The following is a 26578-nucleotide window of genomic DNA, read 5'->3' as shown; positions in this document are numbered from 1 at the left end:
ATTCCCTCCTGTTTCCGAGACTTTTTACAACCGGGATTTCTGGAAAACCTGGGAGGTTTGTGTATGTTGCAAGAAATGTGCAACCCTACCTTCAAGTCACATTATGCTGGCTTGCAAAGGGATTTGTAATTATTCCTCTTGGAATCCAGCCAGAGTTAGGATATCTAACAGTTGGAATTTTTATTCACCCGCAACTAAGACTGTAAAGGTTTAAAGTGGACAACCATTTCAGTAAAGGGTGTAAAAAAATCGAACTAACTGATTGGATTAGTTGAGACAAATGTATGTTATTTATCTTTGTGTAGCATAAGATCAATCAATCATTCAATCAATGTACATGCAAAAACTCAGATATTAATCAACCTGCAGTAGAGCATATATGATATTATGATGATTATAATAATTATATTATGGTAACATTTAGCCTTTTTTTCGGGTACCACCGCAGTGACAAAGCCATTAGTTCCCTTGAGGTGGCAAAAATTCATAATTGTACCTTATGTTGGGTATTCTTAAGTATATTGAGGATACACAAAATGTGTTTGTACCCTGGGAAATAGAAATGTACTTTCACATTGTATCCATTTTTTGTAAGTGTGTGTGGTGATTGTACCTTTATATTCAAAATATAGGGTACAAACATTTACCATTATACTCTGTATGTACCCTAAAAGGCATCGAACAGTACCATGTGAGATCATTATGTGTACTTCTGAAGGTACATTGTGTATTTTAATATTTTGTACCCCAGGGAACGATACTGTACCCTCATTCCTAAGAGTGCATAGGCCGAAAGAGAGACCCTGTGAGCATGTGTGTCGAAGGTTATGCAATCGGCCCACCACACTGAGACGGCACAGACCTCTAGTGTGCTGCATGGAGCGTGTGGGTGTGTGTGTGTGAGAGAGAGAGAGAGTGTGTGGGGGTTTCTGAATGGGACTAGAGGGGGGGGGGGGGGGGGGGGGTAGAAGAGGGTGCAGAGCAAAGTAAACGAGAAGCTCATTGAAGGCTGAACTTAAGTTTGGAGTTACCGAGATCCCCCGCCCCTCCATGCACGTTATATAGTAAAACCTAGACACCAACAGGCCAATATCTGGCTAACCAATCGAACCATCAGACTGTCTTTATTATGAAAGGTGAGTACCACTGGGTGAAGAAAATGCTTACTTTCCCATGTATCTGTACTGATGAAAGCATTAGGCACAATTACAGTGACATATTTCCTACTTTATTTTGGCTGGCATGATTTTGGCTCTTCTAAAAATACGTTTGTTGAATGGTTACGTTTAATGAATATTCTGTGAGCACTTGGGAATCTTAGATGTTGGCTCTGCTTCATGCTTGGTTTGTCTTTATGAAGATATTTCATCTGGTTTGGTGATGCTTCCTTATTAGGGCATTTGGTGACAAATTACTTGGCATTTTTCTGATTGTACAATGTTGAAAACTGTAGCTGACGTTGGGAATAGTCTAGATGTTGCCCTATCGAGTAGAGCTATTGTCCATGGAGCGTGTCCCAGTCTTTAAGATATTCAAGACATGGACATACTCTGAGATGTGAGAAGGTCGACAGCTCTTCTCTTGGTGACCACATTCAAATGCATTAAACATCTAAACAATTTCAAATGCTATGTGTTGCTGTATAGGGAGGGTTATTAACAACCCCTACTGACCTGGTTAACCTTGGCTAATTAATAACTTTTGGAGGCATGCATGATTTACCTTGCTCTTTTGTCTTTAGAGTTACATTTAAATTGGGTTGTTGTCTGATTTGGCAATGCACCCTACACAAGGAGATGTTAAATCACCCTTTAAACACCCTTTACACAGTATGACATAAGCTTACAGATAGTTTGGGTTTATGCCATGCTTATGAAGACTGTGTGCTATATAAAGCATTTATAAGTTAGTAGTTATTTTAAAGCGGGACCATCCCCCAACTCCATCATGTAATTACAAGATAATTATTAAGCTACTGTAGCTTAGTAGCTTAGTTAATGTAGCTTAGCAACAATATTGTGGCTAGAGTAACTGCATAATTACTCGACAGGAATACAGTGAGATCATCCATATGTAATGTGTTTGTCACGCCCTGACCTGAGTATTCTTTGTTTTCTTTATATATTTTGGTTAGGGCAGGGTGTGACGAGGGTGGTATGTGTGTTTTTGTCTCATCTAGGGTTTTTGTATGTCTCGATGTGGGCCTGGTCTAGGCATATTGTAGGTCTATGGTGGCCTGGATTGGTTCCCAATCAGAGGCAGCTGTTTATCGTTGTCTCTGATTGGGGAACCTATTTAGGTTGCCATTTTGGGTTCGTGGGTTATTGTCTATGTGATGTTGTATGTTAGCACAGAGTTTCTATAGCGGTCACGGTTGTCTGGTTAGTTTGTATAGTGTACGTCGTGTTTATTTGTCCATTCATTAAAGTATGCATTCACACCACGCTGCGCTTTGGTCTCCTCAATACGACGATCGTGACAGTGTTACCACAATAGATGCAGTCAGAGCCACAGGGGAAGTTATTCTTTGTACGTTGCCCATCCTAAGCTGCTGCACTTTTATGATAAATGGGACTGATCTACAATATTATTGTTTTGTTCTGTCAGACGGACAGGGTTATGGGCATACAAAACGATTCAGTACAGTAATATTTTTAGAAATAGTTTTGAATTTGGTACTTGATTTTCTGGTTCTTTAAAGATTCAGATTTTTTTGCTCTATGATATGGGGTCCTTCTAGCAGACCTGATCCTGTGTTGGAAATCAATTTAATAGTTTACATTTTCACTGGTGGTTTTCACTTAGTTGTGTCCTCAACTGATCCAGGAACTTGTGCCTTGACAGTACATTTTGATCACATTCAATATGGTGGGTTTTCACACAGATCTTCAGTACCAGTCAAAAGTTTGGGACACACACATTCCAGGGTTTTTCATTATTTGTACTATTTTCTACATTGCAGAACAGGCAACCCACTGTTCCTAAGCTGTCATTGAAAATAAGAATTTGTTCTTAACTGACTTGCCTAGTTAAATAAAGGTAAAATAAATAAACATCAAAACTATGAAATAACACATTTGGAATCATGTAGTAACCCAAAAAGTGTTAAACAAATCAACATATACTTTATATTTTAAATTCTTCAAAGTAGCCACCCTAACTGATTTAACTGAGTATTATTATGTTATGAGGTCTCTTAATAAACAAGCAGGGGTAATGTCATGACTTATGTTAAGTACAGTGAGCAGACCGAATATTAGGAATACCTTCCTAATATTGAGTTGCACCCCCCCACCTTTTGCCCTCAAAACAGCCTCAAATGGTCACACCATGGACTCTACAAGGTGTTGAAAGCGTTCCACAGGGATGCTGGCCCATGTTGACTCCAATGCTTCCCACAGTTGTGTCAAGTTGGCTGGATGTCCTTTGGGTGGTGGACCTTTCTTGATACACACGGGAAACTGTTGAGCGTGAAAAACCCAGAAGCGTTGCAGTTCTTGACACTAACTGGTGCGCCTGGCACCTACTACCTCCTACCATACCCCGTTCAAAGGCACTTAAGTATGTTGTCTTTCCCATTCACCCTCTGAATGGCACACATACACAATCCATGTCTCAGTTGTCTCAAGGCTTAAAAATCCTTCTTTAACCTGTCTACTCCCCTTAATCTACACTTATTGAAGTGACATCAATAAGTGAAAGATTAATGGAATCTGTGTGGGTAGCCAGACAGGTAGGATCAAATCAAATTTATTTATATAGCCTTTCGTACATCAGGTGATATCTCAAAGTGCTGTACAGAAACCCAGCCTAAAACCCCAAACAGCAAGCAATGCAGGTGTAGAAGCACGGTGGCTAGGAAAAACTCCCTAGAAAGGCCAAAACCTAGGAAGAAACCTAGAGAGGAACCAGGCTATGTGGGGTGGCCAGTCCTCTTCTGGCTGTGCCGGGTGGAGATTATAACAGAACATGGCCAAGATGTTCAAATGTTCATAAATGACCAGCATGGTTAAATAATAATAATCACAGGCAGAACAGTTGAAACTGGAGCAGCAGCACGGCCAGGTGGACTGGGGACAGCAAGGAGTCATCATGTCAGGTAGTCCTGAGGCATGATCCTGGGGCTCAGGTCCTCCGAGAGAGAGAAAGAAAGAAAGAGAGAAAGAGAGAATTAGAGAGATCATACTTAAATTCACACAGGACACCGGATAGGACAGGAGAAGTACTCCAGATATAACAAACTGACCCTAGCCCCCCGACACAAACTACTGCAGCATAAATACTGGAGGCTGAGACAGGAGGGGTCAGGAGACACTGTGGCCCCATCCGATGACACCCCCAGACAGGGCCAAACAGGAAGGATATAACCCCACCCACTTTGCCAAAGCACAGCCCCCACACCACTAGAGGGATATCTTCAACCACCAACTTACCATCCTGAGACAAGGCCGAGTAGAGCCCACAAAGATCTCCGCCACGGCACAACCCAAGGAGGGGGGGGGGGCGCCAACCCAGACAGGAAGATCACATCAGTGACTCAACCCACTCAACCCACCCCTCCTAGGGATGGTATGAAAGAGCCCTAGTAAGCCAGTGACTCAGCCCCTGTAATAGGGTTAGAGGCAGAGAATCCCAGTGGAAAGAGGGGAACCGGCCAGGCAGAGACAGCAAGGGCGGTTCGTTGCTCCAGAGCCTTTCCGTTCACCTTCACACTCCTGGGCCAGACTATACTCAATCATATGACCCACTGAAGAGATGAGTCTTCAGTAAAGACTTAAAGGTTGAGACCGAGTTTGTGTCTCTCACATGGGTAGGCAGACCATTCCATAAAAATGGAGCTCTATAGGAGAAAGCCCTGCCTCCAGCTGTTTGCTTAGAAATTCTAGGGATAATTAGGAGGCCTGCGTCTTGTGACTGTAGCGTACGTGTAGGTATGTACAGCAGGACCAAATCAGAGAGATAGGTAGGAGCAAGCCCATGTAATGCTTTGTAGGTTAGCAGTAAAACCTTGAAATCAGCCCTTGCCTTGACAGGAAGCCCGTGTAGGGAGGCTAGCACTGGAGTAAATATGATAAAAAAATGTGGTTCTAGTCAGGATTCTAGGAGCCGTATTTAGCACTAACTGAAGTTTATTCAGTGCTTTATCCGGGTAGCCGGAAAGTAGAGCATTGCAGTAGTCTAACCTAGAAGTGACAAAAGCATGGAAACATCATTTTTGGACAGAAAGTTTCAGATTTTTGCAATGTTACATAGATGGAAAAAACCTGTCCTTGAAACAGTCTTAATATGTTCTTCAAAAGAGAGATCAGGGTCCAGAGTAACCCTGAGGTCCTTCACAGTTTTATTTGAGACGACTGTACAACCATTAAGATTGATTGTCAGATTCAACAGAAGATCTCTTTGTTTCTTGGGACCTAGAACAAGCATCTCTGTTTTGTCCGAGTTTAAAAGTAGAAAGTTTGCAGCCATCCACTTCCTTATGTCTGAAACACATGCTTCTAGTGAGGGCAATTTTGGGGCTTCACCATGTTTCATTGAAATGTACAGCTGTGTGACATCCACATAGCAGTGAAAGTTAACATTATGTTTTCGAATGACATCCCCAAGATGTAAAATATATAGTGAAAACAATAGTGGTCCTAAAACGGAACCTTGAGGAACACCGAAATTTACAGTTGATTTGTCAGAGGACAAACCATTCACAGAGACAAACTGATATCTTTCCGACAGATAAGATCTAAACCAGGCCAGAACTTGTCCGTGTAGACCAATTTGGGTTTCCAATCTCTCCAAAAGAATGTGGTGATCGATGGTATCAAGCAGCACTAAGGTCTAGGAGCACGACGACAGATGCAGAGCCTCGGTCTGATGCCATTAAAAAGTAATTTACCACCTTCACAAGTGCAGTCTCAGTGCTATGATGGGGTCTAAAACAAGACTGAAGCATTTCGTATACATTGTTTGTCTTCAGGAAGGCAGTGAGTTGCTGCGCAACAGCCTTTTCCAAATGTTTTGAGAGGAATGGAAGATTCGATATAGGATGACTGACAGTGAAGGTGAACAGGTGGTCACAGGTCAGGTGACAGAGGAATGGATGAGACTGAGGCAGGAATTCCTTTAGCCATAAAGTGGTATATTTACTGGGTAGTTTGTCTGTGCTGCATCACAAAGGAAACACAATAACATGTATCCAATCAAAGTCATAATCACAAAGATTAAATCATAACAATCATTCTCATTATTAACATAATTAGGGAATTCAGCAATCCAGTTCATTAAGAAGTCAATAGGAATCACCCTTGAGTCATTTAGGCTTGTAACTATTTATCATAATCATGAGAAGAATAATACAAATAATTCCAACAGTGATTGGTTATTCAATCTATCAACCCCATCACTTTGTTATCAGAATTGATCAGTTCAGCAAACAATGACGTTTCATATTTCACCCTTTCAAGTTTGTCTTCATATGTACATGTAATTTCATTACATATTAACCATTTATCGATGGCATAATTGGCTTGTGATGATCTGTAGGGCCGTGATCATTGACCATTTACATTACACAATAGGTTTGAAGCATGCGAACAAAGCTGCGCTCCGCGGTAATAAACAATACCTGATGGCCTGCTCTCCCGATCGCAACAGATAGTTCAGAGGACAGGTTCAGATGAAAGGTAACAGGTTTGGTGGATTTACGTGGATTCATGGACGCACAGAACTTCTGGATTAGACGGAGTTAAGGAAGAGAAAGCAGCGAGATCGGGCGATGGCGATTTCCTCCTTTTAATGAGTTGAGATCTGTCTGACATTTTCACCTGACCTAATTAAAGCGCCCCTGGCCCAGCTGAGCAAGTGGCCATGAATTAAAAGATTCTTCCACCAACTCCATGAGCCTTTTCTACAATAAGGGATTGTAGCTTTTACCTGGATTCACCTGGTCAGTCTATGTCATGGAAAGAGCAGCTGTTCTTAACATCTTGTATACATCTTGTATATGAACTGGTTGTTCAAACCACCTAAAACCAATTTAGTCATATAAACTCAGCAAAAAAAGAAACGTCCTCTCACTGTCAACTGCGTTTATTTTCAGCAATCTTAACATGTGTAAATAATTGTATGAACATACAAGATTGAACAACTGAGACATAAACTGAACATGTGGCTAACAGAAATTGAATAATGTGTCCCTGAACAAAGGGGGGGGGGGGGTTTCAAATCAAAAGTAACAGTCAGTATCTGGTGTGGCCACCAGCTGCATTAAGTACTGCAGTGCATCTCCTCCTCATGGACTGTACCAGATTTGCCCGTTTTTGCTGTGAGATGTTACCCCACTCTTCTACCAAGGAACCTGCAAGTTCCCAGACATTTCTGGGGGGAATGGCCCTAGCCCTCACCCTCCGATCCATCTGGTCCCAGACGTGCTGAATGGGATTGAGATCCGGGCTCTTCGCTGGCCATGGCAGAACACTGACATCCCTGTCTTGCAGGAAATCACGCACAGAACGAGCAGTATGGCTGGTGACATTGTCATGCTGGAGGGTCATGTCAGGATGAGCCTGCAGGAAGGGTACCACATGAAGGAGGAGGATGTCTTCCCTGTAACGCACAGCGCTGAGATTGCCTGCAATGACAACAAGCTCAGTCCGATGATGCTGTGACACAGACCATGATGGACCCTCCACCTCCAACCTCCCTCCACTTCCCTCCACGATCCCGCTCCAGAGTACAGGCCTCGGTGTAACGCTCATTCCTTAGACGATAAACACGAAAAACACTGCAGCTGAGCAGTCATTCCTTCATGGCTCTGTGCTACTTCACGGCTGCATTCCCTTTTCGGAAGCACATGCAGATTTGGACCCACTCTACTTAAGGGTTTTGATTATTAGTCACATAGCACTTTAAAGTTGTAGTTTCTTTCTGAAATATGAAGTCCTTCCTCCATCTATGGTCTATCTATGATTGAAATAACTAACTGTTTCCTAAACATAAACCATGACGAAACCCTAACATCGTTTCGCGATATTGTGTTGTGTTTTGATCATCAAAGTGATGACTAATGGGTGGAAAGCAGCTTTGTTCCTTTCCATCAGTACAGGGACAGAAAGAGTGTTATCCAGTACACTACCCGCTGTAGTCAGTCAGTGAGTCTGTTATAGTGCAGGCCTTTAAGAGAGTCGTGAACGCTGGCCCAGTAGCTTGGCTTGAGGCTTGGCATGCTCAGTCCTCCTCAGTCTTGGTCTTCATTTCTCACAGCCCACACTTCCCCTAGCTTCTCTGTAAACATCGATCTGGAAATTGGCTATTTCTGTCCCGTCCTGTTACAAATAATGTGGCAAATGTTTATTCTCACCTAGTTCAAAATAAGTGTGGACTGCTCCCCTGGACTGGAGTCTGGAGAGATCTCAGTGTGAAGGAATTTCGCTTGTGGCTCACCCTGCCCCCTTGGCCCACACTGAGCCTGTGAAAACCAAGGTAAAGTGTGATCAGGCTTCCTGGCAGCCTGGAGCTCTGCTCTCCTTCAGAGCAGCACAAAGAAGCCCTGGCCAATAAGGGTCTCCAGTCCTTTATGATGCCAAGCCTTCATTCCCACCAAACACCTTCTGAAAACAAGGGACTCTATTTTTACCGCTGGCCACAATTTGGCCCAGGCTCAGAAAATGTTTGCTCTCTCCCCTCCATCCCATCCACCCCACCCTGCTCTGCCAGCGAGAGGCTGAGCTGAGAGCACATTCTCAAGGCTTCTGGCACAGTGGGGTAGCCATCTCTCCTGTTGTTACGGACCTAAACTCAACATGAATTTGTTTAGTTTGATCTGTGACAGGAGGGGCCACTGGACTAGCCAAAGTGGAGAGAGGCAGAGAGAAGGGCGGCAGAGAGAGAGATAGAAAGAAAGAGGAAAAAAGCGAGGAGGGAGAGAGAAAGAGTGAGAGAGGGAAGAAGAGACAGAGAGGGAGAGAGAGAGAGTGAAAGAGAAACCGGGAGAGAGAAAGCAAGAGAGAGGGCAGCAAGAGGCCTTGTTAATGAGACATGACAGCAGTGAGCACGGTCAGTGAGCTGCCTGTTTCCTGTACAGAGAGAAACTCTTTCAGCATCACTGGCCCTGAACATTGGCCGGCTACGAGTTTCCCAGCTCGTACAGCCGTGGACCCGTTCTAGCCAGGGACAGACAGAGTGGCATATGTGACATGTCAATGTGACTATGCATGTTTTGCACTGGTGTAAAGTACTTAAGTAAAAATACTTTAAAGTACTACTTACGTAGTTTTTTGGGGGGGGTATCTATGCTTTACTTTGCTATTTACATAACATTACTCCACTACAAGAAGATAATAGTACTTTTTACTCCATACATTTTTTGCTGACACTCAAAAGCATTTTGAATGCTTAACAGGACAGGAAAATGGTTGAATTCCCTCACTTATCAAGAGAACATCCCTGGTCATCTCTACTGCCTCTGATCTGGTGGACTGATCTGGTGGACTGGTGGACTGATCTGGTGGACTGAGTGTTGGAGTGTGTCCCTGGCTATGCTTAATAAGGAATTTGAAATGATTTGTACTTTTACTTTTACTTTTGATACTTAAGTATATTTAAAACGAAAATACTTTTACTCAATTAGTATTTTATTGGGTGACTTTCATTTGAGTCATTTTCTATTAAGGTATCTTTACTTTTACTCAAGTATGACACTTTTATCACCACTTCATGTTTGACACTTTCGTGCCTCCTGCAAATCCTCCGTTAGAACTACAGAAAGTCTTGAAATTCGTCCCTGCCTCACACCTCTTGCTGCTTGACCTTTGTTCCAAACATTCAAAGGTGATGCATGCACAGCCTTTGATTTTAATATTTCATGCTGTTGTCTTAGGAGTCTTCATAACTTATCGTTTGAGTCCATACAACGCCCCCTATAACCCCCATGTTATTGAGCCACGTTCAAAGACCTTTTTCTCACCCTATTCCTCATTTCCAGGAGATGGTCCCCAGGGAGGCTTAGGGACTGTGAAGTGTTTACTTTATGATAAGCCTGTTGATCTGGGAGTGGTGTGATAAAGATACACAGAAACCCCTCCCCTGCTCACAATAACTACACAGTCAATACAAGACTTTAGGCTGTGGGGTTAGCCTATATAATGAGGTACAATAGTGTTACTCTCCCGGTGTCTATCCTCTCCTCACTCACTTTAACGTGTTGCTTCCTCAGGCGACATGGAGAGCCTGCCTAAGATGGACCCCTCCAATGACCACAGTCGGCCCCTGGACATTGTGCCACAGAGCGATGAGAAGATGAAGGAGAGGGGCCAGTGGGGAAACAAGGTGGAGTTTGTCCTTTCTGTTGCCGGGGAGATCATAGGACTGGGCAATGTGTGGCGCTTCCCTTACCTGTGCTACAAGAACGGAGGAGGTGGGTGTTAACATCACAGTGCTCAGTGACACGTCATTTTGTTCATATTATTGGTACATAATTGAGTACTCCTTCAGTACTATTGATCAGGACAGCAGTGGCAGTTCATATTGTAGATGTATTATAATTTTAGCTACTATATTGTTGTTAACTGACCCAAAGCCTGTTGTTATAAACCTAAATGGCACTGGAGCCTTTGAGTACATTGTGCTTTAACGCTATAAAGAATTATGAAGGGCATGGAATCTGTTTAAGGATGAGTAGTGATGTAAAAACTCAAAAGAGCTCATTTGGAGGTATGTAAATAGTTGTTAAGCAATAAATCCTCCTAATAGATTGTGGATAACAATTGCTGTTTTTAGATTGATATGTATTTATGTTTCTGTGCTGCCTGCCAAGACTTCACTCAAAACATATTAAACATGAAGTCCAATAGTAGCAAACAACACACTCCCGTTTGTATTGGCAAGATGAGCGAAGTCAAAACATGAACACTAATTTTATTGAATTTGTTATATCCAACGACATTATGGAGACACTAATTAAAACACGTTTTTCAACAGGCTAAATACTTTTGAATTGCTATTTTAAGTTTTAAAAAAATGTTATATGCCAATATGTGGTGGAATTAGGGATAAATACATACTGGCTGTCCTACTGTATTGTTGGGTGGGCTGATGTCAAGCTGGTCAACCTGAGCTTGCCCAGGTCAAAGTTCGACTGCTGTTGACTAAGGTTGTCTTTGTTCCTTCTCTGGAGAAACTGTTCTCAAGTGCACAAAGTAGTTCTGAGTTTCTTAATAGTTTGTATAATACTTGATAGTTTGTATGTCTCTAGACCTATCATTCCATCAGAACAAAAAGTATTGATGCATACCCACCCTGCACAGATGTCAGTTCAACGTCTAGACTTGATTTACGTATGGTTGAGATGTCAACTAACGGTAATTCACCTCGAAATCAAACCAAAATGTCACATTGTCATTGGATTTAGGTAAGAAGTTGAGTGAAAAAAAATGACATTCCCTTACATTGATGACTTTTTTTAAATCCTATCAGTTTTTCACGTTGATTCAACATCATTCAACATCATCACATAGAATTTGGGGGTTGAATTGATGTGGAAACAATGTTGATTCAACCAGTTTTTGCCAGTGAGTAGGCCTATGTGTCTAGCTCCCATTTCTAATATATTTGTAAAATTTCATCATTAGCTAGCTAGCCCGGTTAGCTAACTGCAAACTTGACATTTTCTGAAAAATGTGATAAACATTTTAACATTATTTGGTGAATAAACATTATTTGGATATCCCACTCAGCAATGGATTGGTCGGATGCTGACTTAAAAAAAATTGCGCAAATCAAGGTAGCATTTATCCTTTGGCACACTCCAATTTTAGTGTCCAGCCTTGAAATGCTGCATCCTTGTTGATTGGTTATGTCATCTGACCTCAAATCACAGTGGAGTTCTAACACATGCGACAACACCTTGTTAACTCCTCTCCTTCCCCCCTCTATCAAACAGGTGCTTTCTTCATCCCCTACCTCATCTTCCTGTTCACCTGTGGGATACCAGTGTTCTTCCTGGAGACAGCCCTGGGACAGTTCACCAGCGAGGGAGGCATTACCTGCTGGAGGAAGATCACTCCACTGTTTGAAGGTGATCTTCCGGTCACTTCAACTGTTTAGAACTCCATTTTGTTTAGTGTGCACTGTATAGGAATGTCTTTCAAGGTAACTACACCCGGGCATGTCTGCTTACTGAATAGATTAAGAGAAGAAATTCTGAGAATGATCTACAGTAAGTGTGTGTGTTATCTGCATTGCGTGTCTGCCAGTATGTACTGTAGAATAGTAGCAGGAGGTTGATTTTATGGTTAGCATGCCACCAACACTGGCAGACTTCCAGACTTCCAAGTATCCAACACTTCAGTCATTCAATTGGCCCCCAATAAGGACAATATGACTGTAGACCTTCACACATGAACCAGATAGGCTACCGGGTGAGAAATGGTGGAGTCGGAGATGAAAAAGCAATGCGAATAGAGTCATGGTTTTCATGTGTCATTGTATTCAACATTATCATAGCTAACCACAATGTGTGATGTGGTAAGGTTCCCGAGGGTCACAGCAGTCTAAGGCAATGCATCTCAGTGCAAGAGTCATCCCTGGTTCAAATCCAGGCTGTATTACATCCAGCTGTGAAAGGTTGGACCCAGGTGCAGAGAAGAGACCAGATGAGGAATCCGTGGTTAAGGATAAACATAATACTTCACTGAGAAACTGTAGCCGCAGGATCACAGTACACTTGGGGGAAACCAACAACCACTAAGTCTCAAACTCACTCAGGAAACAAACTCACTCTCAGGAAACAATTCACAGTTCTGCAAAGGACAACAGAAAACACCTCTTCGGGGAAATCATAATGAGTAAATTGAACACACCTGAGTGTTGTTAATGTCTCTAGGAACGGTCTCTGCCGCCCTCTGGTGACAGGTGGAGCCATGACACAATGCTTCCCTTTGTCCTTGCTGCAGGAGTGGGCTACGCCACACAAGTCATTGTGGCTCTGTTGAACTTCTATTACATCATTGTCCTGGCCTGGGCCATCTTCTACCTGTCCTACTCCTTCACCTGGGACCTGCCCTGGGCCTCCTGCAACAACACATGGAACACAGGTCAGAGATCCACCAGTGGACTTTTCCTTATTCAATCTCGATGAAGCTCTGCCTAAAGGCAGAACTAATGTGATTGGTATGATGAAAGCTCACGGGCAAAGTTGCTGGTTCGAATGTTACTCAACCCCTAAACCAACCCTAACCAATTCGGATTACTTCAACTTAAGTGATCATATTTGCCTAAACATTCACATTGTTTCTGCCCTCGAGACAGAGCTGCCCTCGGGAAACAAGATTGAATAAGGAAAACTCCAAAATGCCACCATACACAGAAACATCCCTGACTATTTGATGTCTCACGTAGCCTTACGTAACACTACAATAGAGTTGGGTTACCTAGAAAAACCATAGCCGGTGTTCTCAGTAAACGTGTGTGTGAACTTGTTATGCATCTCTGTTCTCAAGATTCCTGCATGGAGTTCCAGAGGAGGAATGGTTCTTTCAATCAGCCACGTCTGAACGCCACGTCTCCTGTCATTGAGTTCTGGGAGTAAGTACTAAGTGCTGCTTAGAGTCTATTGTTTCTCCATCTCCTTAAGGAGCTCGGTTGGCCTACTGTTTATTCCTCAGCCAAATGGCCGTTGTCTTGCCAACTGGTGTAGCACTGCTGAATACGAAAACAGGCTGGCTTGAGGCTGAATTGGAGGGCTGTGTGACGTCCTGAGAAATAATATACATGACATGCTCCCCTAAGGTAAATAATTAACAAGCTTCAACATTACTATTGCTGTAATATTTGAGCTTAGTGTTCATGTTAGATATTCATGTCTAAATAATGATCACACTGACAGTCATCTCATATTTGTGTGTGTGTGTGCTGGTGTGTGTGTGCACCGGCGTGCGTGCATGTGTGTGTAGACGGAGGGTTCTGCGCATCTCCTCTGGCATAGATCATATAGGATCTCTCAACTGGGACCTGGTTCTGTGTCTGGCCATAGCCTGGGTACTAGTCTACTTCTGTATCTGGAAGGGAGTCAAGTCCACTGGAAAGGTAAAGGGCTCTATTCTACATCCTCTCTCTGTGAGCCTCTCTAATGCAGTTTTTGACCAGGAAGAACCTCTGAGCACTTCATTGATTGATCCCTTGATTGTGGTCCCTTAAAGTGCATGGTGTAATACATTAGATAGATGCAGACTTAGATACATTACATACTGTAGATACAGACATGAAAATGGGTCTATGGTTCGGTCATCAGCCAGCTTTTGACATACTTTTAAAAATAAGTTCTGGTCGGCATAGCTTTAAGTTGTTGTGGTAGTTTGTTCCACTTAACAGCGCAGTTGTATAGAAAGGTTTTCTTACAGGATAGTCTCTTAGATTTGAAACAGTCCATGTCAGAGTCTATGGCACTGAATATGACTAAGAGTTGCTCCTGGTAATTCAGGTCACTTTTTCAGGACATTTCTATGCATTTTCGCAATGTTGCTTCACACCTTTGGACAGCCAAGTACTCTAGATATGTGGTCCTTTTGAAGTCTGGCAGATAACGTGATAGCTGAGATGACTAGAGAACATTCAATTACTTTTTTGCTTTTGTTATTAGTAGACCCTTGGTTAACCCATATGTGACCCTTGGTGCTGTATTGTCCTGCACTGTACATACTGTAGCAGCATGTAACCGGAAGGTTGCTGGATCTAATCCCCGAGCTGACAAGGCACACATCCGTCGTTCTGCCCCTGAGCAAGGCAGTTAACCCACTGTTCCCCAGGCGCCGACAACGTTGATGTCGATTAAGGCAGCCCCCTGCACCTCTCTGAGTCAGAGGGGTTGGGTTAAATGCGGAAGACACATTTCAGTTGAATACATTCAGTTGGACAACTGACTAGGTATCCCCCTTTCCCTTTCCCATTCCATCCCCCTCAGGTGGTATATTTCACTGCTACCTTCCCCTACATCATGCTGTCTATCCTGCTCATCAGAGGGGTCACCCTGCCTGGAGCCTTCATAGGAATCAAGTTCTACCTCTACCCAGACCTGGGCCGCCTGTCAGATCCACAGGTACATGTACTGTACACACACACACACACACACACACACACACACACACACACACACACACACACACACACACACACACACACACACACACACACACACACACACACACACACACACACACACACACACACACACACACACACACACACATTATATGTACAAACACACCCATACCATCACATCTGTGGGAAGTGGAAAACGCCCACAGCCCTTTCACACACACACAGACACACAAGTGGATTTTAGGTCCCCACAAGGATAGAAGAAGAACATGACATTGGAAAAACCAGGGGGACGTTGTCTCTCAAACTAATGCTGTGCCAGAGAATGACTGAATCTGTAAAGTTGGCAGTCTGTAGGAATATTTGACGAGTGGACAGGTGATAAATGTCTCATGAACACCGGCATGAGGAATGTGGTCAGCAAACACAGCTCCTAGGCTAGTTCTCGTCTGGTTACGAGAGAGAGTGACCAGACGAGAACTGTGATTTTTTTGTATTTTCGACTGTTTGTTTGGATGATGTTGTTTAACCTATTTGTGTGTTATATACAGGTATGTGTTGCACTCACTCCCTAACGTTATTGTAAATAAGAATTTGTTCTTAATTGACATACCTAGAGAGAGAGAGAGAGAGAGAGAGAGCGAGAGAGAGAGATAGAGAGACATTTCACAACCACTTCTCCATTTTGGCCCCCATTAACCAAATGAGTGACCTCTTCAATCCACAGGGATCTTCTATGGATGAATATAACTCTGTGTTGAAGGAAGAGACAAGCTGTCTGTATGATGGGAACATCTGCCTTACGCTTGTGTCTTTGCACTGGACTAGCTAAGTCAAAGACTGTGTCCCAATAGCAACCCACACTCTATAAAGTGCACTACCTACAGGCCCTGGTCAAAAGTAGTGCATTACATGGGCAATAGGGTGCCATTTGGGACACATACAGAAGTATTCCTGGCTGCTAGGCAGCTGACTGAAACGTGCCCTCAGTGCTTCAGCACGACTTTGGTGAATAGGGAGAACAAAGGGCACCCTAATTCAAATTAGAACTGTGTTATGCTGGTTGTTCACAGAGTCTGTGGTGGAAAAGTACCACACTTGGCGCTGGGGAGCCATAGCGATGGAGAGCCAGCATACTGGGGGGTGGCCATGGTGGGTGGTCACATAAGTGATGAGAAATGGGGTGACAGGTTTTTACCATAGAATGAGGAAGGTGTAGGTCATACCAAATGTCTCACCGGAAGGGGTTTATAGCTGTCTTTGACAAAAGTGACATGCTTCAGAGAACTAAAGGTATTAGCCAGGAGCAATGCCATGGTTTCTGACAGCAAATGAAAATGCATTGGTATGATTTCTCTCTTTCTAGGTATGGATGGATGCAGGGACTCAGATCTTCTTCTCCTATGCCATCTGTCTGGGGTGTCTGACGGCTCTGGGAAGCTACAACAAGTACAATAACAACTGCTACAGGTCAGGGCTCACCTCAGAACACATGCTTACACCTACACCTCCAACTTACCCTAGTCAGAAATGACTGACACCCAACAATAAGCAGATGCATCTCTGTCTTAAAGCCCCTAGAGTTGATTGACGCACCCATGCACAAATCTAATTAATGTAATTAAAAAATCCCCATAAAAATCTGTTTATTTAAGCTAGCGATATCAGCTGTGTCTCAATCCGCCTATGTCGGCCTTCCGAATCTTTGGTGGAACGTGACAGAGCTACAATGCTGTTTGTCAGACCAGGAGACATCCCGCAAATTGGTCTTCTCACGAAAACGTCTGTAGCGTCCAAACGGACACGATGGTGTTCTTCGTTTTGCTCTATGACCCCCACAAGCCCCACGGGACTCATCTGAAGTTGGTACAGTACACTATGTGCCAACTTCTGTCTGTAGCATCCAAACCGTTTGGGCTACAAACAAACATGACCCCACTAGACTCTCAGGAAAACAAACTTGTTTTGTTGTTCTTGTTGTTCTACTACCCCCACAAGTGTCATGTGACTCGCCTGAAGGTAACTTGGTACCGGTTTTAAAAAATTATGGAAGTACACCTCAGGTCAGAAGTTTTAGAACACCTACTCATTCAAGGGTTTTTCTTTATTTGTACTATTTTCTACATTGTAGAATAGCAGTGAAGACATCAACACTATGAAATAACACATTTGGAATCATGTAGTAACTAAAAAAGTGTTAAACAAATCAATATATACTTTATATTTGAGATTCTTCTTTAAATAGCCACGCTTTGCCTTGATAATGGGAATTGATGGAAATTGATGTAAAAATATATCACTAGCCACTTTAAACAATGCTACTTAATGTAATGTTTACATACCCTACATTACTCATCTCATATGTATATATATATACTGTACTCTATATCATCTACTGCATCTTTATGTAATACATGTATCACTAGCCACTAAGGTAGTAGTTTTGGAATTGTTAGGTTAGATTACTTGTTGGTTATTACTGCATTGTCGGAACTAGAAGCGCAAGCATTTCGCAACACTCGCATTAACATCTGCTAACCATGTGTATGTGACAAATAAATTTGATTTGATTTGTTGACAGCTTTACCACTCTTGGCATTCTCTCAACCAGCTTCACCTGGAATGCTTTTCCAACAGTCTTGAAGGAGTTCCTGAAATAGTACAAATAAAGAAAAACCCTTGATAGAGTAGGTGTTCTAAAACCTTTGACCAGTAGTGTATGTAAGTCATTTTTTGCGTCCCGCCCCCACTTCAAAACCTTATTCCTTGTGATTTATTTTTTAACTGTACATTTTGCCATTTACACATGTGCTATTCCATGCATTTCAAATAAATAAAAAATGCTATCAAATATTTTTTTTTATATTTTGGGGGCATACCTACAGGGGACCTAAAATTCTAAATCAAATAGCTAAATGATCCATGGTATAACCATCTAAGACTGATAAGTGATTTGTTCTGTTTTACACCCTAATAATAACCTAGTACGCTAATAACAGGTGGTCAGAAATATTTGTTCTGTATCTTTATCTGTATTTTGTACAGTACAGTATCTGTTTCACAATATGGTATTGATTTATCTTTGAAGTTGTTCATTTTTACTGTGACATACATACAGTACATCTGTTATGGCTGGTATCTATGCCTGGCTGATGACTGCCTCTCTGGGGTTACAGAGATTGCTTGGCGCTATGCTTCCTGAACAGTGGGACCAGCTTTGTGGCAGGCTTTGCCATCTTCTCCATCCTGGGCTTCATGTCTTATGAGCAGAACGTGCCCATCTCAGAGGTGGCAGAATCTGGTTGGTAGTCATTTTTAAAAGACACACACAGACCTTTCTTGACAGTTCATCATTGGGGAACTGGTCATAATTTTTCATAATTCAACATGTATTTTATGTTAAGTACTTACGTACATTTCAGCAATATATTTTGGAATGTGAATTAGTATAAACGCTGCACACCACTTAAGGAGCTATTGACTGTACAGTACATGTCCCACACTGTTCAAGAGAAAAACACTTTGTTCAACTGTGCTTTAATGGCTTTTCCATGATAATGACATATTAATCTTTAAAATGAACTTTCAATGTTCAGAAAATTCAAAGATAACCTAGTAGTTTCACAATACAATCGGGTGGAGGTCATTGTTGCAATGTGGATCCAAAGTCCTGCTCACTTGATGACAATTCTGTAATGACCTGTTGTAAAACCTGTATTAACCCTTTCTGTACCAGGTCCTGGTCTGGCCTTCATAGCCTACCCCCGTGCAGTGTCTATGATGCCCTTCTCTCCTCTCTGGGCCTGTTTCTTCTTCATCATGATTGTCTTTTTGGGTCTGGACAGCCAGGTGAGGCTAGAGTAGCACTCTGTCTCCTCTCTCTCTCTCTCTCTCTCTCTCTCTCTCGCTCACTCTCTCTTACTCTCTCTCTCTCACTCTCTCTCTCTCTCACTCTCACTCTCTCTCTCTCTCTCTCTCTCTCTCTCTCTCTCTCCTACTCACTAACTCTCTTTCTGACACACACACACAATATGCTTGTAAACACTGCTCTAACAATGTCCACAGTGGTGTTTTTTAAATCAGTGACACAGCATCCCCTCTGTTCTCTCCACTGCTGTAGTTTGTGTGTGTGGAGAGTCTGGTGACGGCCATGGTGGACATGTACCCTAAAACCTTTCGTCGTAAGAACCGCAGAGAGCTCTTCATCTTGGCGGTGGCCATTGTCTCCTTCCTCATGGGTCTCATCATGCTGACAGAGGTAGGCCACAGCCTAAAATGCTACCCAGGACCCCGATTGGTTCATGGACGCTTGTAAAATGGCTGACCCTGGCTCTGACCCCAACTCTCCACGGGTGTCTCAGGAGGAGTTGGAATATGCAGCAAGAATGAAATCCCAAAGGTTTTCATTTAGGGCTTTATTTCTTGTAACATACGCCATTTATCAGAATATTTTATCCAAAGCGACTGTCATTTGTGCATACATTTTACGTATGGGTGGACGATGGGAATCGACCCCACTGCCTTGGCATTCCAAGTGCCATGCACTACCAACTGAGCTACAGATGGAGAATGTCACATTGTCACGTGAATTGAAAGTTGCTAAGAAAAAGAGCCAAATACTGCAGGTTACTGAAATCGGGAACCTTTATTCTGTGCATGATGTTTAGCCTCTCTAATGCCTCAATCACACCAACAGTGTTATTGCGCAAAATGGTACGCAGCAATCATCTGGATATGTGTGCAGCAAAAGTTCAACACTCACCTTCTGCTACCATTTCTGTCAAGCCGTTCACGCACACAGTTTGACACGTACGTTTGATAAATCACACCGCAACTGCCTCTGCAATGCAAGGCTGCAAGGCAAACGCAGCGGTCCATTGGAAATGAATGTACTTCTGGTGTACCAAAATGCAACGACACTGTCGATGAAATCGAGGCATGATTTTGTTGTTCTACATGTGGTCTTGGAGGTGGCATGGGGACGATGAAATAGAAAAAGTGTTCCTAGCTGCCCTGCCGTAACGCAACACATTTCTCTCTCCAGGGAGGCATGTACGTCTTCCAACTCTTTGACTATTATGCTGCCAGTGGGACGTGCCTGCTCTTTGTGGCTGTCTTTGAGACTGTTTGCATTGCTTGGATTTATGGTGAGTGTTTAGCCAAGTTATGTGGGAATGCATTGAGGGGCACATTAGCATGACAAATGGGGTATTTTCATTGAGCCATCCTCTGCCATCCAGCAGTAGTCTGCTATTAATAGAAGTGAAAGGGCATCTGGGAGAGGAACAACTGGCTGAATATGATATTATTAGACCATTTTGAATTATATATATTTTTGATGAGATTGATACAACTTTTAGCGAACAGTTAGCTGTTACAAATTTGTATTGTGTACCGAAACGGTGCCTGAGGAAGGCCCGCAGCATCATCAAGGACCCTACACACCCCAACCGCGAGCTGTTCACTCCCTTATCGTCAGGCAGACGATATTGGAGCATGAGGTCTGATACCAACAGGCTCAGAGACAGTTTCTATCTGCTGTCCATCAGACTTCTGAACACTTGAACGGAACTGACCACCTGCTTTGATTCTCTGCACCTTAGCTCACACACTTTAAACCTTAATGTGCTCTCATTACTCAAAACTTTGGAGGAAACCTGTTGCACTGCATACATGTATATCTCAGTACAGTTACTTAAAGTGATTTTGTAGCCGTTACTCAAACCGATAGTCACTGTGACCCTGTAGGCGGTCCAGATTTGGGTTGTCAGTTTGAAAATGTTGAGCAGCACCCCACCTAAGCCATGCCACCAATATAATTTCCCAGGGTGCCTTGCCTTTTCGAGTGAATTGTACAGTTATCACCCATAACTGCATTTGTTAGTGACAGAGATATGGTTGCTGAATTTGTTTATTTTCAGACCGGTGGCCTCCACCAAGTAAGTTCCTAGGCAAAGATTATCATTATAATTCAACTCTTTATCACAATACACCCAAACATACTAAATATTAAGAAAACCAACTCAATACTAGGAAGGTGTTCCTAATGTTTGGTATACTCAGTGTACATTACATACAGTGTCTCATAAGGCCATAAATTGAGGTCTAGCTTTACCCTAATACAGTGGCCTGAAACTCATGGTTTATACAGGCCACATCAGGCTTGCAAGTGGGGTGGCAAAATTTCAGTAACTTTCCCAAAATTCACAGATCTTCAAAAACAATTCCTGGTTGAAGGAATCTTCCAACTGTAATTTCTGGATTGCAACCCACATTATGCTGACTTGCAAAATGATGTATAATTCCTATTGGAATCCAGACAGAGTTAGGATATCCAACAGTTTTTATTTTTTGTCAAAGGCAATCTGCATTCATAATGACTGCCAGTGTTAGGAACAGTGGAAGGAGACTACCTAAGACTAAACTGGAACAACCATTTCAGTGAAAGGTACAAGAAAATCTAGCTAAATGATTGGATTAGTTTAGAATTTTTTAAATCTATCTTTGTGTAGCATAAGATTAATCAGTCAACGCACATGCAAAAACACAGATATAAAATATATATGTTTTAATTACCTGCAGTAGAGCATGCTGGTAAAAAAAAAGTACATTCGTTATCATAACTTTAAATTGAGTTGATGTGACATCTCATTTAGTTTTGAGTCAATACTACATAAGCATCATAAGTAATAATGACTTTTCATTTACTTGTGGTTTAACTTACTAGAAGTATTTGAGTAATTTCTTATTGTGATGTCGAAGGAATCTGCAAGTAAGCATTTAGTTGGATGTGTACACTGAGTATACAGAACATTAGGAACGCCTGCTCTTTCCATGACAGACTGACAAGGTGAATCCAGGTGAAAGCTATGATCCCTTATTTAAGGCACTTGTTAAATCCACTTCAGTCAGTGTAGATTAAAGAAGGATTTTTAAGCCTTGAGACAATTGAGACATGGATTAGGTTTGTGGGCCATTCAAAGGGTGAATGGGCGCAGACAAAATATTTAATAAGTGCCTTTGAACGGGGTATGGTAGTATGTTTCAGGCGTATCGGTTTGTGTCAAGAACTGGAACGCTGCTGGATTTTTCATGCTCAGCAGTTTCCTGTGTGCATCAAGAATGGTCCACCACCCAAAGAACATCCAGCCAAATTGACACAACTAAGTTAACATGGACCAGCATCCCTGTGGAACGCTTTCAACACCTTGTAGAGTCCATGCCCTGACGAATTGAGGCTGTTCTGAGGGCAAAAGTGCAGGGGGGTGCAACTCAATATTAGTAAGGTGTAAAGTTTGGTATACTCAGTGTATACTAAGACAAATAAAACTTGAAACTTTAATGAGTATCTGTCCGCTGCTGACTCCTGTCTCATTCTTCTTCTCTTTCCTCGCTGTTCCTGTAGGTGCTGACCGTTTCTATGACAACATTGAGGACATGATTGGCTACCGTCCCGGACCTATTATCAAATACTGCTGGATGTTCTTCACTCCTGCTACCTGCTTAGTGAGTATTTTTCTTCTGAACTCAACCTTGTTATGTCTCTTGACTGAGGGGTGCCCACTGGTGGTTACTATTGAAAAAGCATCTGACATTGCACAGCTAGGCTAATAAAATTCACAGAGATTTTGTAGAAAGTGGGAAAGGTTCAAAAGGAGGATAAAGACCCAAATGAAAGCAAGTCAGTATTGTTGTTTTTAAATCAACACAAAAAAATGTTTTTGACTCAACCTAGGACGTAGCAACCAGTGACTGTCACGGAGACACAACTGATTGCATTTATTTGCCTCTGCAGGGTACCTTTGCCTTCTCTCTGATCAAGTACACCCCTCTGAAGTACAACAATGAGTATGTGTACCCTTGGTGGGGCTACTGCCTGGGCTGGCTCCTGGCCCTGTCCTCCATGCTCTGTGTTCCCCTCTGGGTGGTCATCAAAATGTGTTCTGTGGAAGGCACCCTGAAAGAGGTTAGTCACACACACCACTCACTGTTTCACCCTCTGTTTGCTATTGTCGCATGTCATGGCTTAAGCTACTGTAACTTAGAAATCAATACAAACCAATATAACAAACCAATCATGTCCTGCACCTATCCGGTGTATGTGACAATAAAGCATCTACAATAGTTGTTGTCTATTTCCTCTGTTGTTCTGTAGCGCTTTACAATCCTGACCACGGCATCCACTGACTTACCTAAAACCAAGAAGGAGCAGGAGAAGCTGCTGGCCATCTTTCCTGGCGATGGGGACAGCCTCCATCAGAGACACCCTCCCACCAAGGAAGGCTACTTCCCCGTCAACGAGAAGGAGTCCAACTGCTAGAGCTGGGAACGTGGACTCAGACCCTCTGAGGTCCCATGTCCATTCCCTTGACATGGCCTCTCCTCAACGATACCTCATAACTGCACAACTGCGGCCAAATGAGCACAGATGCAGTGACACTGGTGCTGCTGTGCCTTAGCTCTTTCTCTCCTGCAAGGTCTATCAGAGACAGTACCGACTACTGCTTCAGATGCTGTCCTGTTGTTAAGTCGTGTACACTCTTATGTTTACACACTCAATGCTACTGGCTCTCCGCCATCTACACTTCCATCCACGGGAGAGTCGGTCTCTCTACTTCTCTCTCCCACTGTTGCCTTATCAACCACGAACTTTAGCTGTGTTTTGCTGATTTCTTTCACCAATGGCTAAAGTTGAGCAGACATTGAAATGGTGTGATTCAGTGATTTGTTATATGTCCATTGTGGTTGAGACTTGTCTGATGATCGCACCTGCTTTCTAAGGAAGCATCTTTTATTTTCCTTTTTTTCATGGATATCTCTCGGGCATATGTGTACACAATTTGCTATGATTAAGTATTCTTTTAGTGCATCATGTCGAACTCGCTGCAGTCATATGAGTTGAATGTAATACATCATTCTAATCAATATGTTTATTAATTTACCTGTTAAACCTTAACTGACAACATTTCTACATGACACATGGAGGAATCAGATAGGCATATGCCAACTAAAATCATCATGTCATTGTGGTTACAATAAGTAATACATCATTTAAAGGCCCAGTGCAGTCAAAAACTAGATTTTTCTGTGTTTTATATACATTTCCACGCAACGAGGTTGTAATAATACTGTGAAATTGTGAAAATGCTTATAATGCCTTTTTAGTGTAAAAGCTGTTTGAAAAGACCACCTAGAATTTCAGCCTGTTTTGTTGACATTGCCAGTCGAGTTAATAGACCAATAAGAAAGAGAGTTCCAAACTACTCTGCCAATAACAGCCAGTTTTCAGTTTTCCTCTCCCTGCTCAGACCACTCCCAGACAGTCCAAGAAAAAGTATTGCTTGAAAAATTGCTCTTAGCTAAGAAGCTATTTGTGTTTCTTTTTGACCATCTTAATTGAAAACAATCATTGTATGGTACTTCATTGTTACCTAGAAATGACTTGCATTGGACCTTTAACAATTTCTCATACGAACACTGTGACTTCAGATTGAAATATGTGCATGTCCTAAAATGTAATATCTTGTAATATATTTAATATCCAGATTTATGTCACAAAACTTGTGTCAAAAAGAAATCTGAAGCCCACCTGAAGTGCAAGTGTCTCTGTTTCTATTGTAGTAACCTGTAGGTGACTAACTAGTAGGCTATGCTAGCCTGAGGTTGTTGTTTGCGATTCGGATGGAGTCAGACTTACTGTAAATGTATTGCAATTGATTCAAAAGCTTACTTGGAGATATAATCATTGTGTATTAGCATTTTAATCATAGTCTTATGTCAGTTTTTATTCTGAAATGTAATACATTGATATTTGCATTGCTCTCATTCTTGGCTTGATTTTCTTTTTAAATGTATACAATCGTGTATATCTTTTAAAGCTGTATACCATGTCCAATATGTGATAAAGCACATGATAAACATGGTTTACAAACTAGTAAAGTATGGATTGTGTTCCCCCCCAAAAAATTGTGCATTGAAAATCATTGTGCCGTACAACAGTATACCTCCATAGTGAGCAGTTTAGAGGTGACAGACCAGTTTCATACCTTTTATGTTCACACACACGGTGCTAGATAGTCTTTGTTATTTGCTTGTATTGTCTATTCATTAATTCATTATCTGCTTTTCCTTAGCGAACAATAACTTTGAACAGTATAAGCTCTTACACTTCCAGTATGTGTTTGTCAGGCCATGTCTAGTCAAGTGCAAAGCTGAACACTGTTCACATGCATCATTACAACTGACATTGTAAAATACAAATATTTGTATTAAAAGTTTTCAAATAAATACGTCATATCCCCCCCCCCCCCCCCAACAAGAGATATTTGAAAACTGTTCCATCTGAAACCCAGCAAGAGAGAGAGGGAGAGGGAGAGAGGGAATGCATTCATGCATTCCAATGGCCAGAAAATGGTAACAGTATCAACATCAGAGTACATCAATAACCAACAGAAATCTATCTATTGAGGTATGTGTGTGCTGTATGCCTTTATTTTTTCCCTCCCAAAAATCTCTAATGTAACATATTTAGTATATGTGTGTGTTTACTATTGAGCAAATACAGGTAACAGAACACCTTCCTAATATTGAATTGCATGGACTCTACAAGGTTTCGAAAGCATTTCACAGGGTTCCTGACCCATGTTGACACCAAGGCTTCCCACAGTTGTGTTAAGTTTGCTGGATGTCCTTTGGGTGGTGGACCATTCTTGATACACATGGGAAACTGTTGAGTGTGAAAAACCCAGGACACTCTAACCAAGGAACTGAAATAATTTGTCTTGCCCATTCACCCTCTGAATGGCACACACACACAATCCATGTCTCAACTATCTCAATGCTTAAAAATCCTTCTTTAACATGTCGCCTCCCCTTCATATACAATGATTGAAGTGGATTCAACAAGTTACGTAAGGGATCATTGCTTTCACCTGGTCAGTCTACAGTATGTCATGGAAAGAGCAGGTGTTCCAAATCTTTTGTAAATCAAAATCAAATCACATTTATTTATTTATATAGCCCTTCTTACATCAGCTGATATCTCAAAGTGCTGTACATAAACCCAGCCTAAAATCCCAAACAGAAAGCAATGCAGGTGTAGAAGCATGGTGGCTAGGAAAGACTCCCTAGAAAGGCCAAAACCTAGGAAGAAACCTAGAGAGGAACCAGGCTATGAGGGGTGGCCAGTCCTCTTCTGGCTGTGTCGGGTGGAGATTATAAAGGAACATGGCAAAGATGTTCAAATGTTCATAAATGACCAGCATGGTCAAATAATAATAATCACAGTAGTTGTCGAGGGTGCAACAAGTCAGGGGTCAGGAGACACTGTGGCCCCATCCGATGACACCCTCAGACAGGGCCCAACAGGCAGGATATAACCCCACCCACTTTGCCAAAGCACAGCCCCCACACCACTAGAGGGTTATCTTCAACCACCAACTTACCATCCTGAGACAAGGCCGAGTATAGCCCACAAAGATCTTCACCACAG

The 26578-nt window shown here is 42.3% G+C and overlaps 1 protein-coding gene across 1 annotated transcript; it reads left to right on the top strand.

The window, feature by feature from the left end:
• Positions 1-887: 887 nt before the first annotated feature.
• On the top strand, positions 888-25010 carry slc6a13 (solute carrier family 6 member 13). The gene is made up of 15 exons (XM_020456998.2): positions 888-1136; positions 10208-10408; positions 11933-12067; positions 12945-13085; positions 13491-13575; positions 13944-14076; positions 14951-15085; positions 16454-16557; positions 18264-18388; positions 18824-18936; positions 19208-19345; positions 20132-20234; positions 22493-22593; positions 22883-23053; positions 23243-25010. Exons 1-15 carry the CDS (start codon positions 1130-1132, stop codon positions 23405-23407), a joined length of 1857 nt encoding a protein of 618 aa, XP_020312587.1. The 5' UTR covers positions 888-1129; the 3' UTR covers positions 23408-25010.
• The last annotated feature ends 1568 nt before the right edge of the window (positions 25011-26578 follow it).

The sequence above is a fragment of the Oncorhynchus kisutch genome, linkage group LG22, assembly GCF_002021735.2.
Source record: "Oncorhynchus kisutch isolate 150728-3 linkage group LG22, Okis_V2, whole genome shotgun sequence".
Lineage (NCBI taxonomy): Eukaryota > Metazoa > Chordata > Actinopteri > Salmoniformes > Salmonidae > Oncorhynchus > Oncorhynchus kisutch.
Note: the sequence above shows the minus strand (reverse complement) of the source record. Positions and strands in the feature narration are given on the sequence as shown.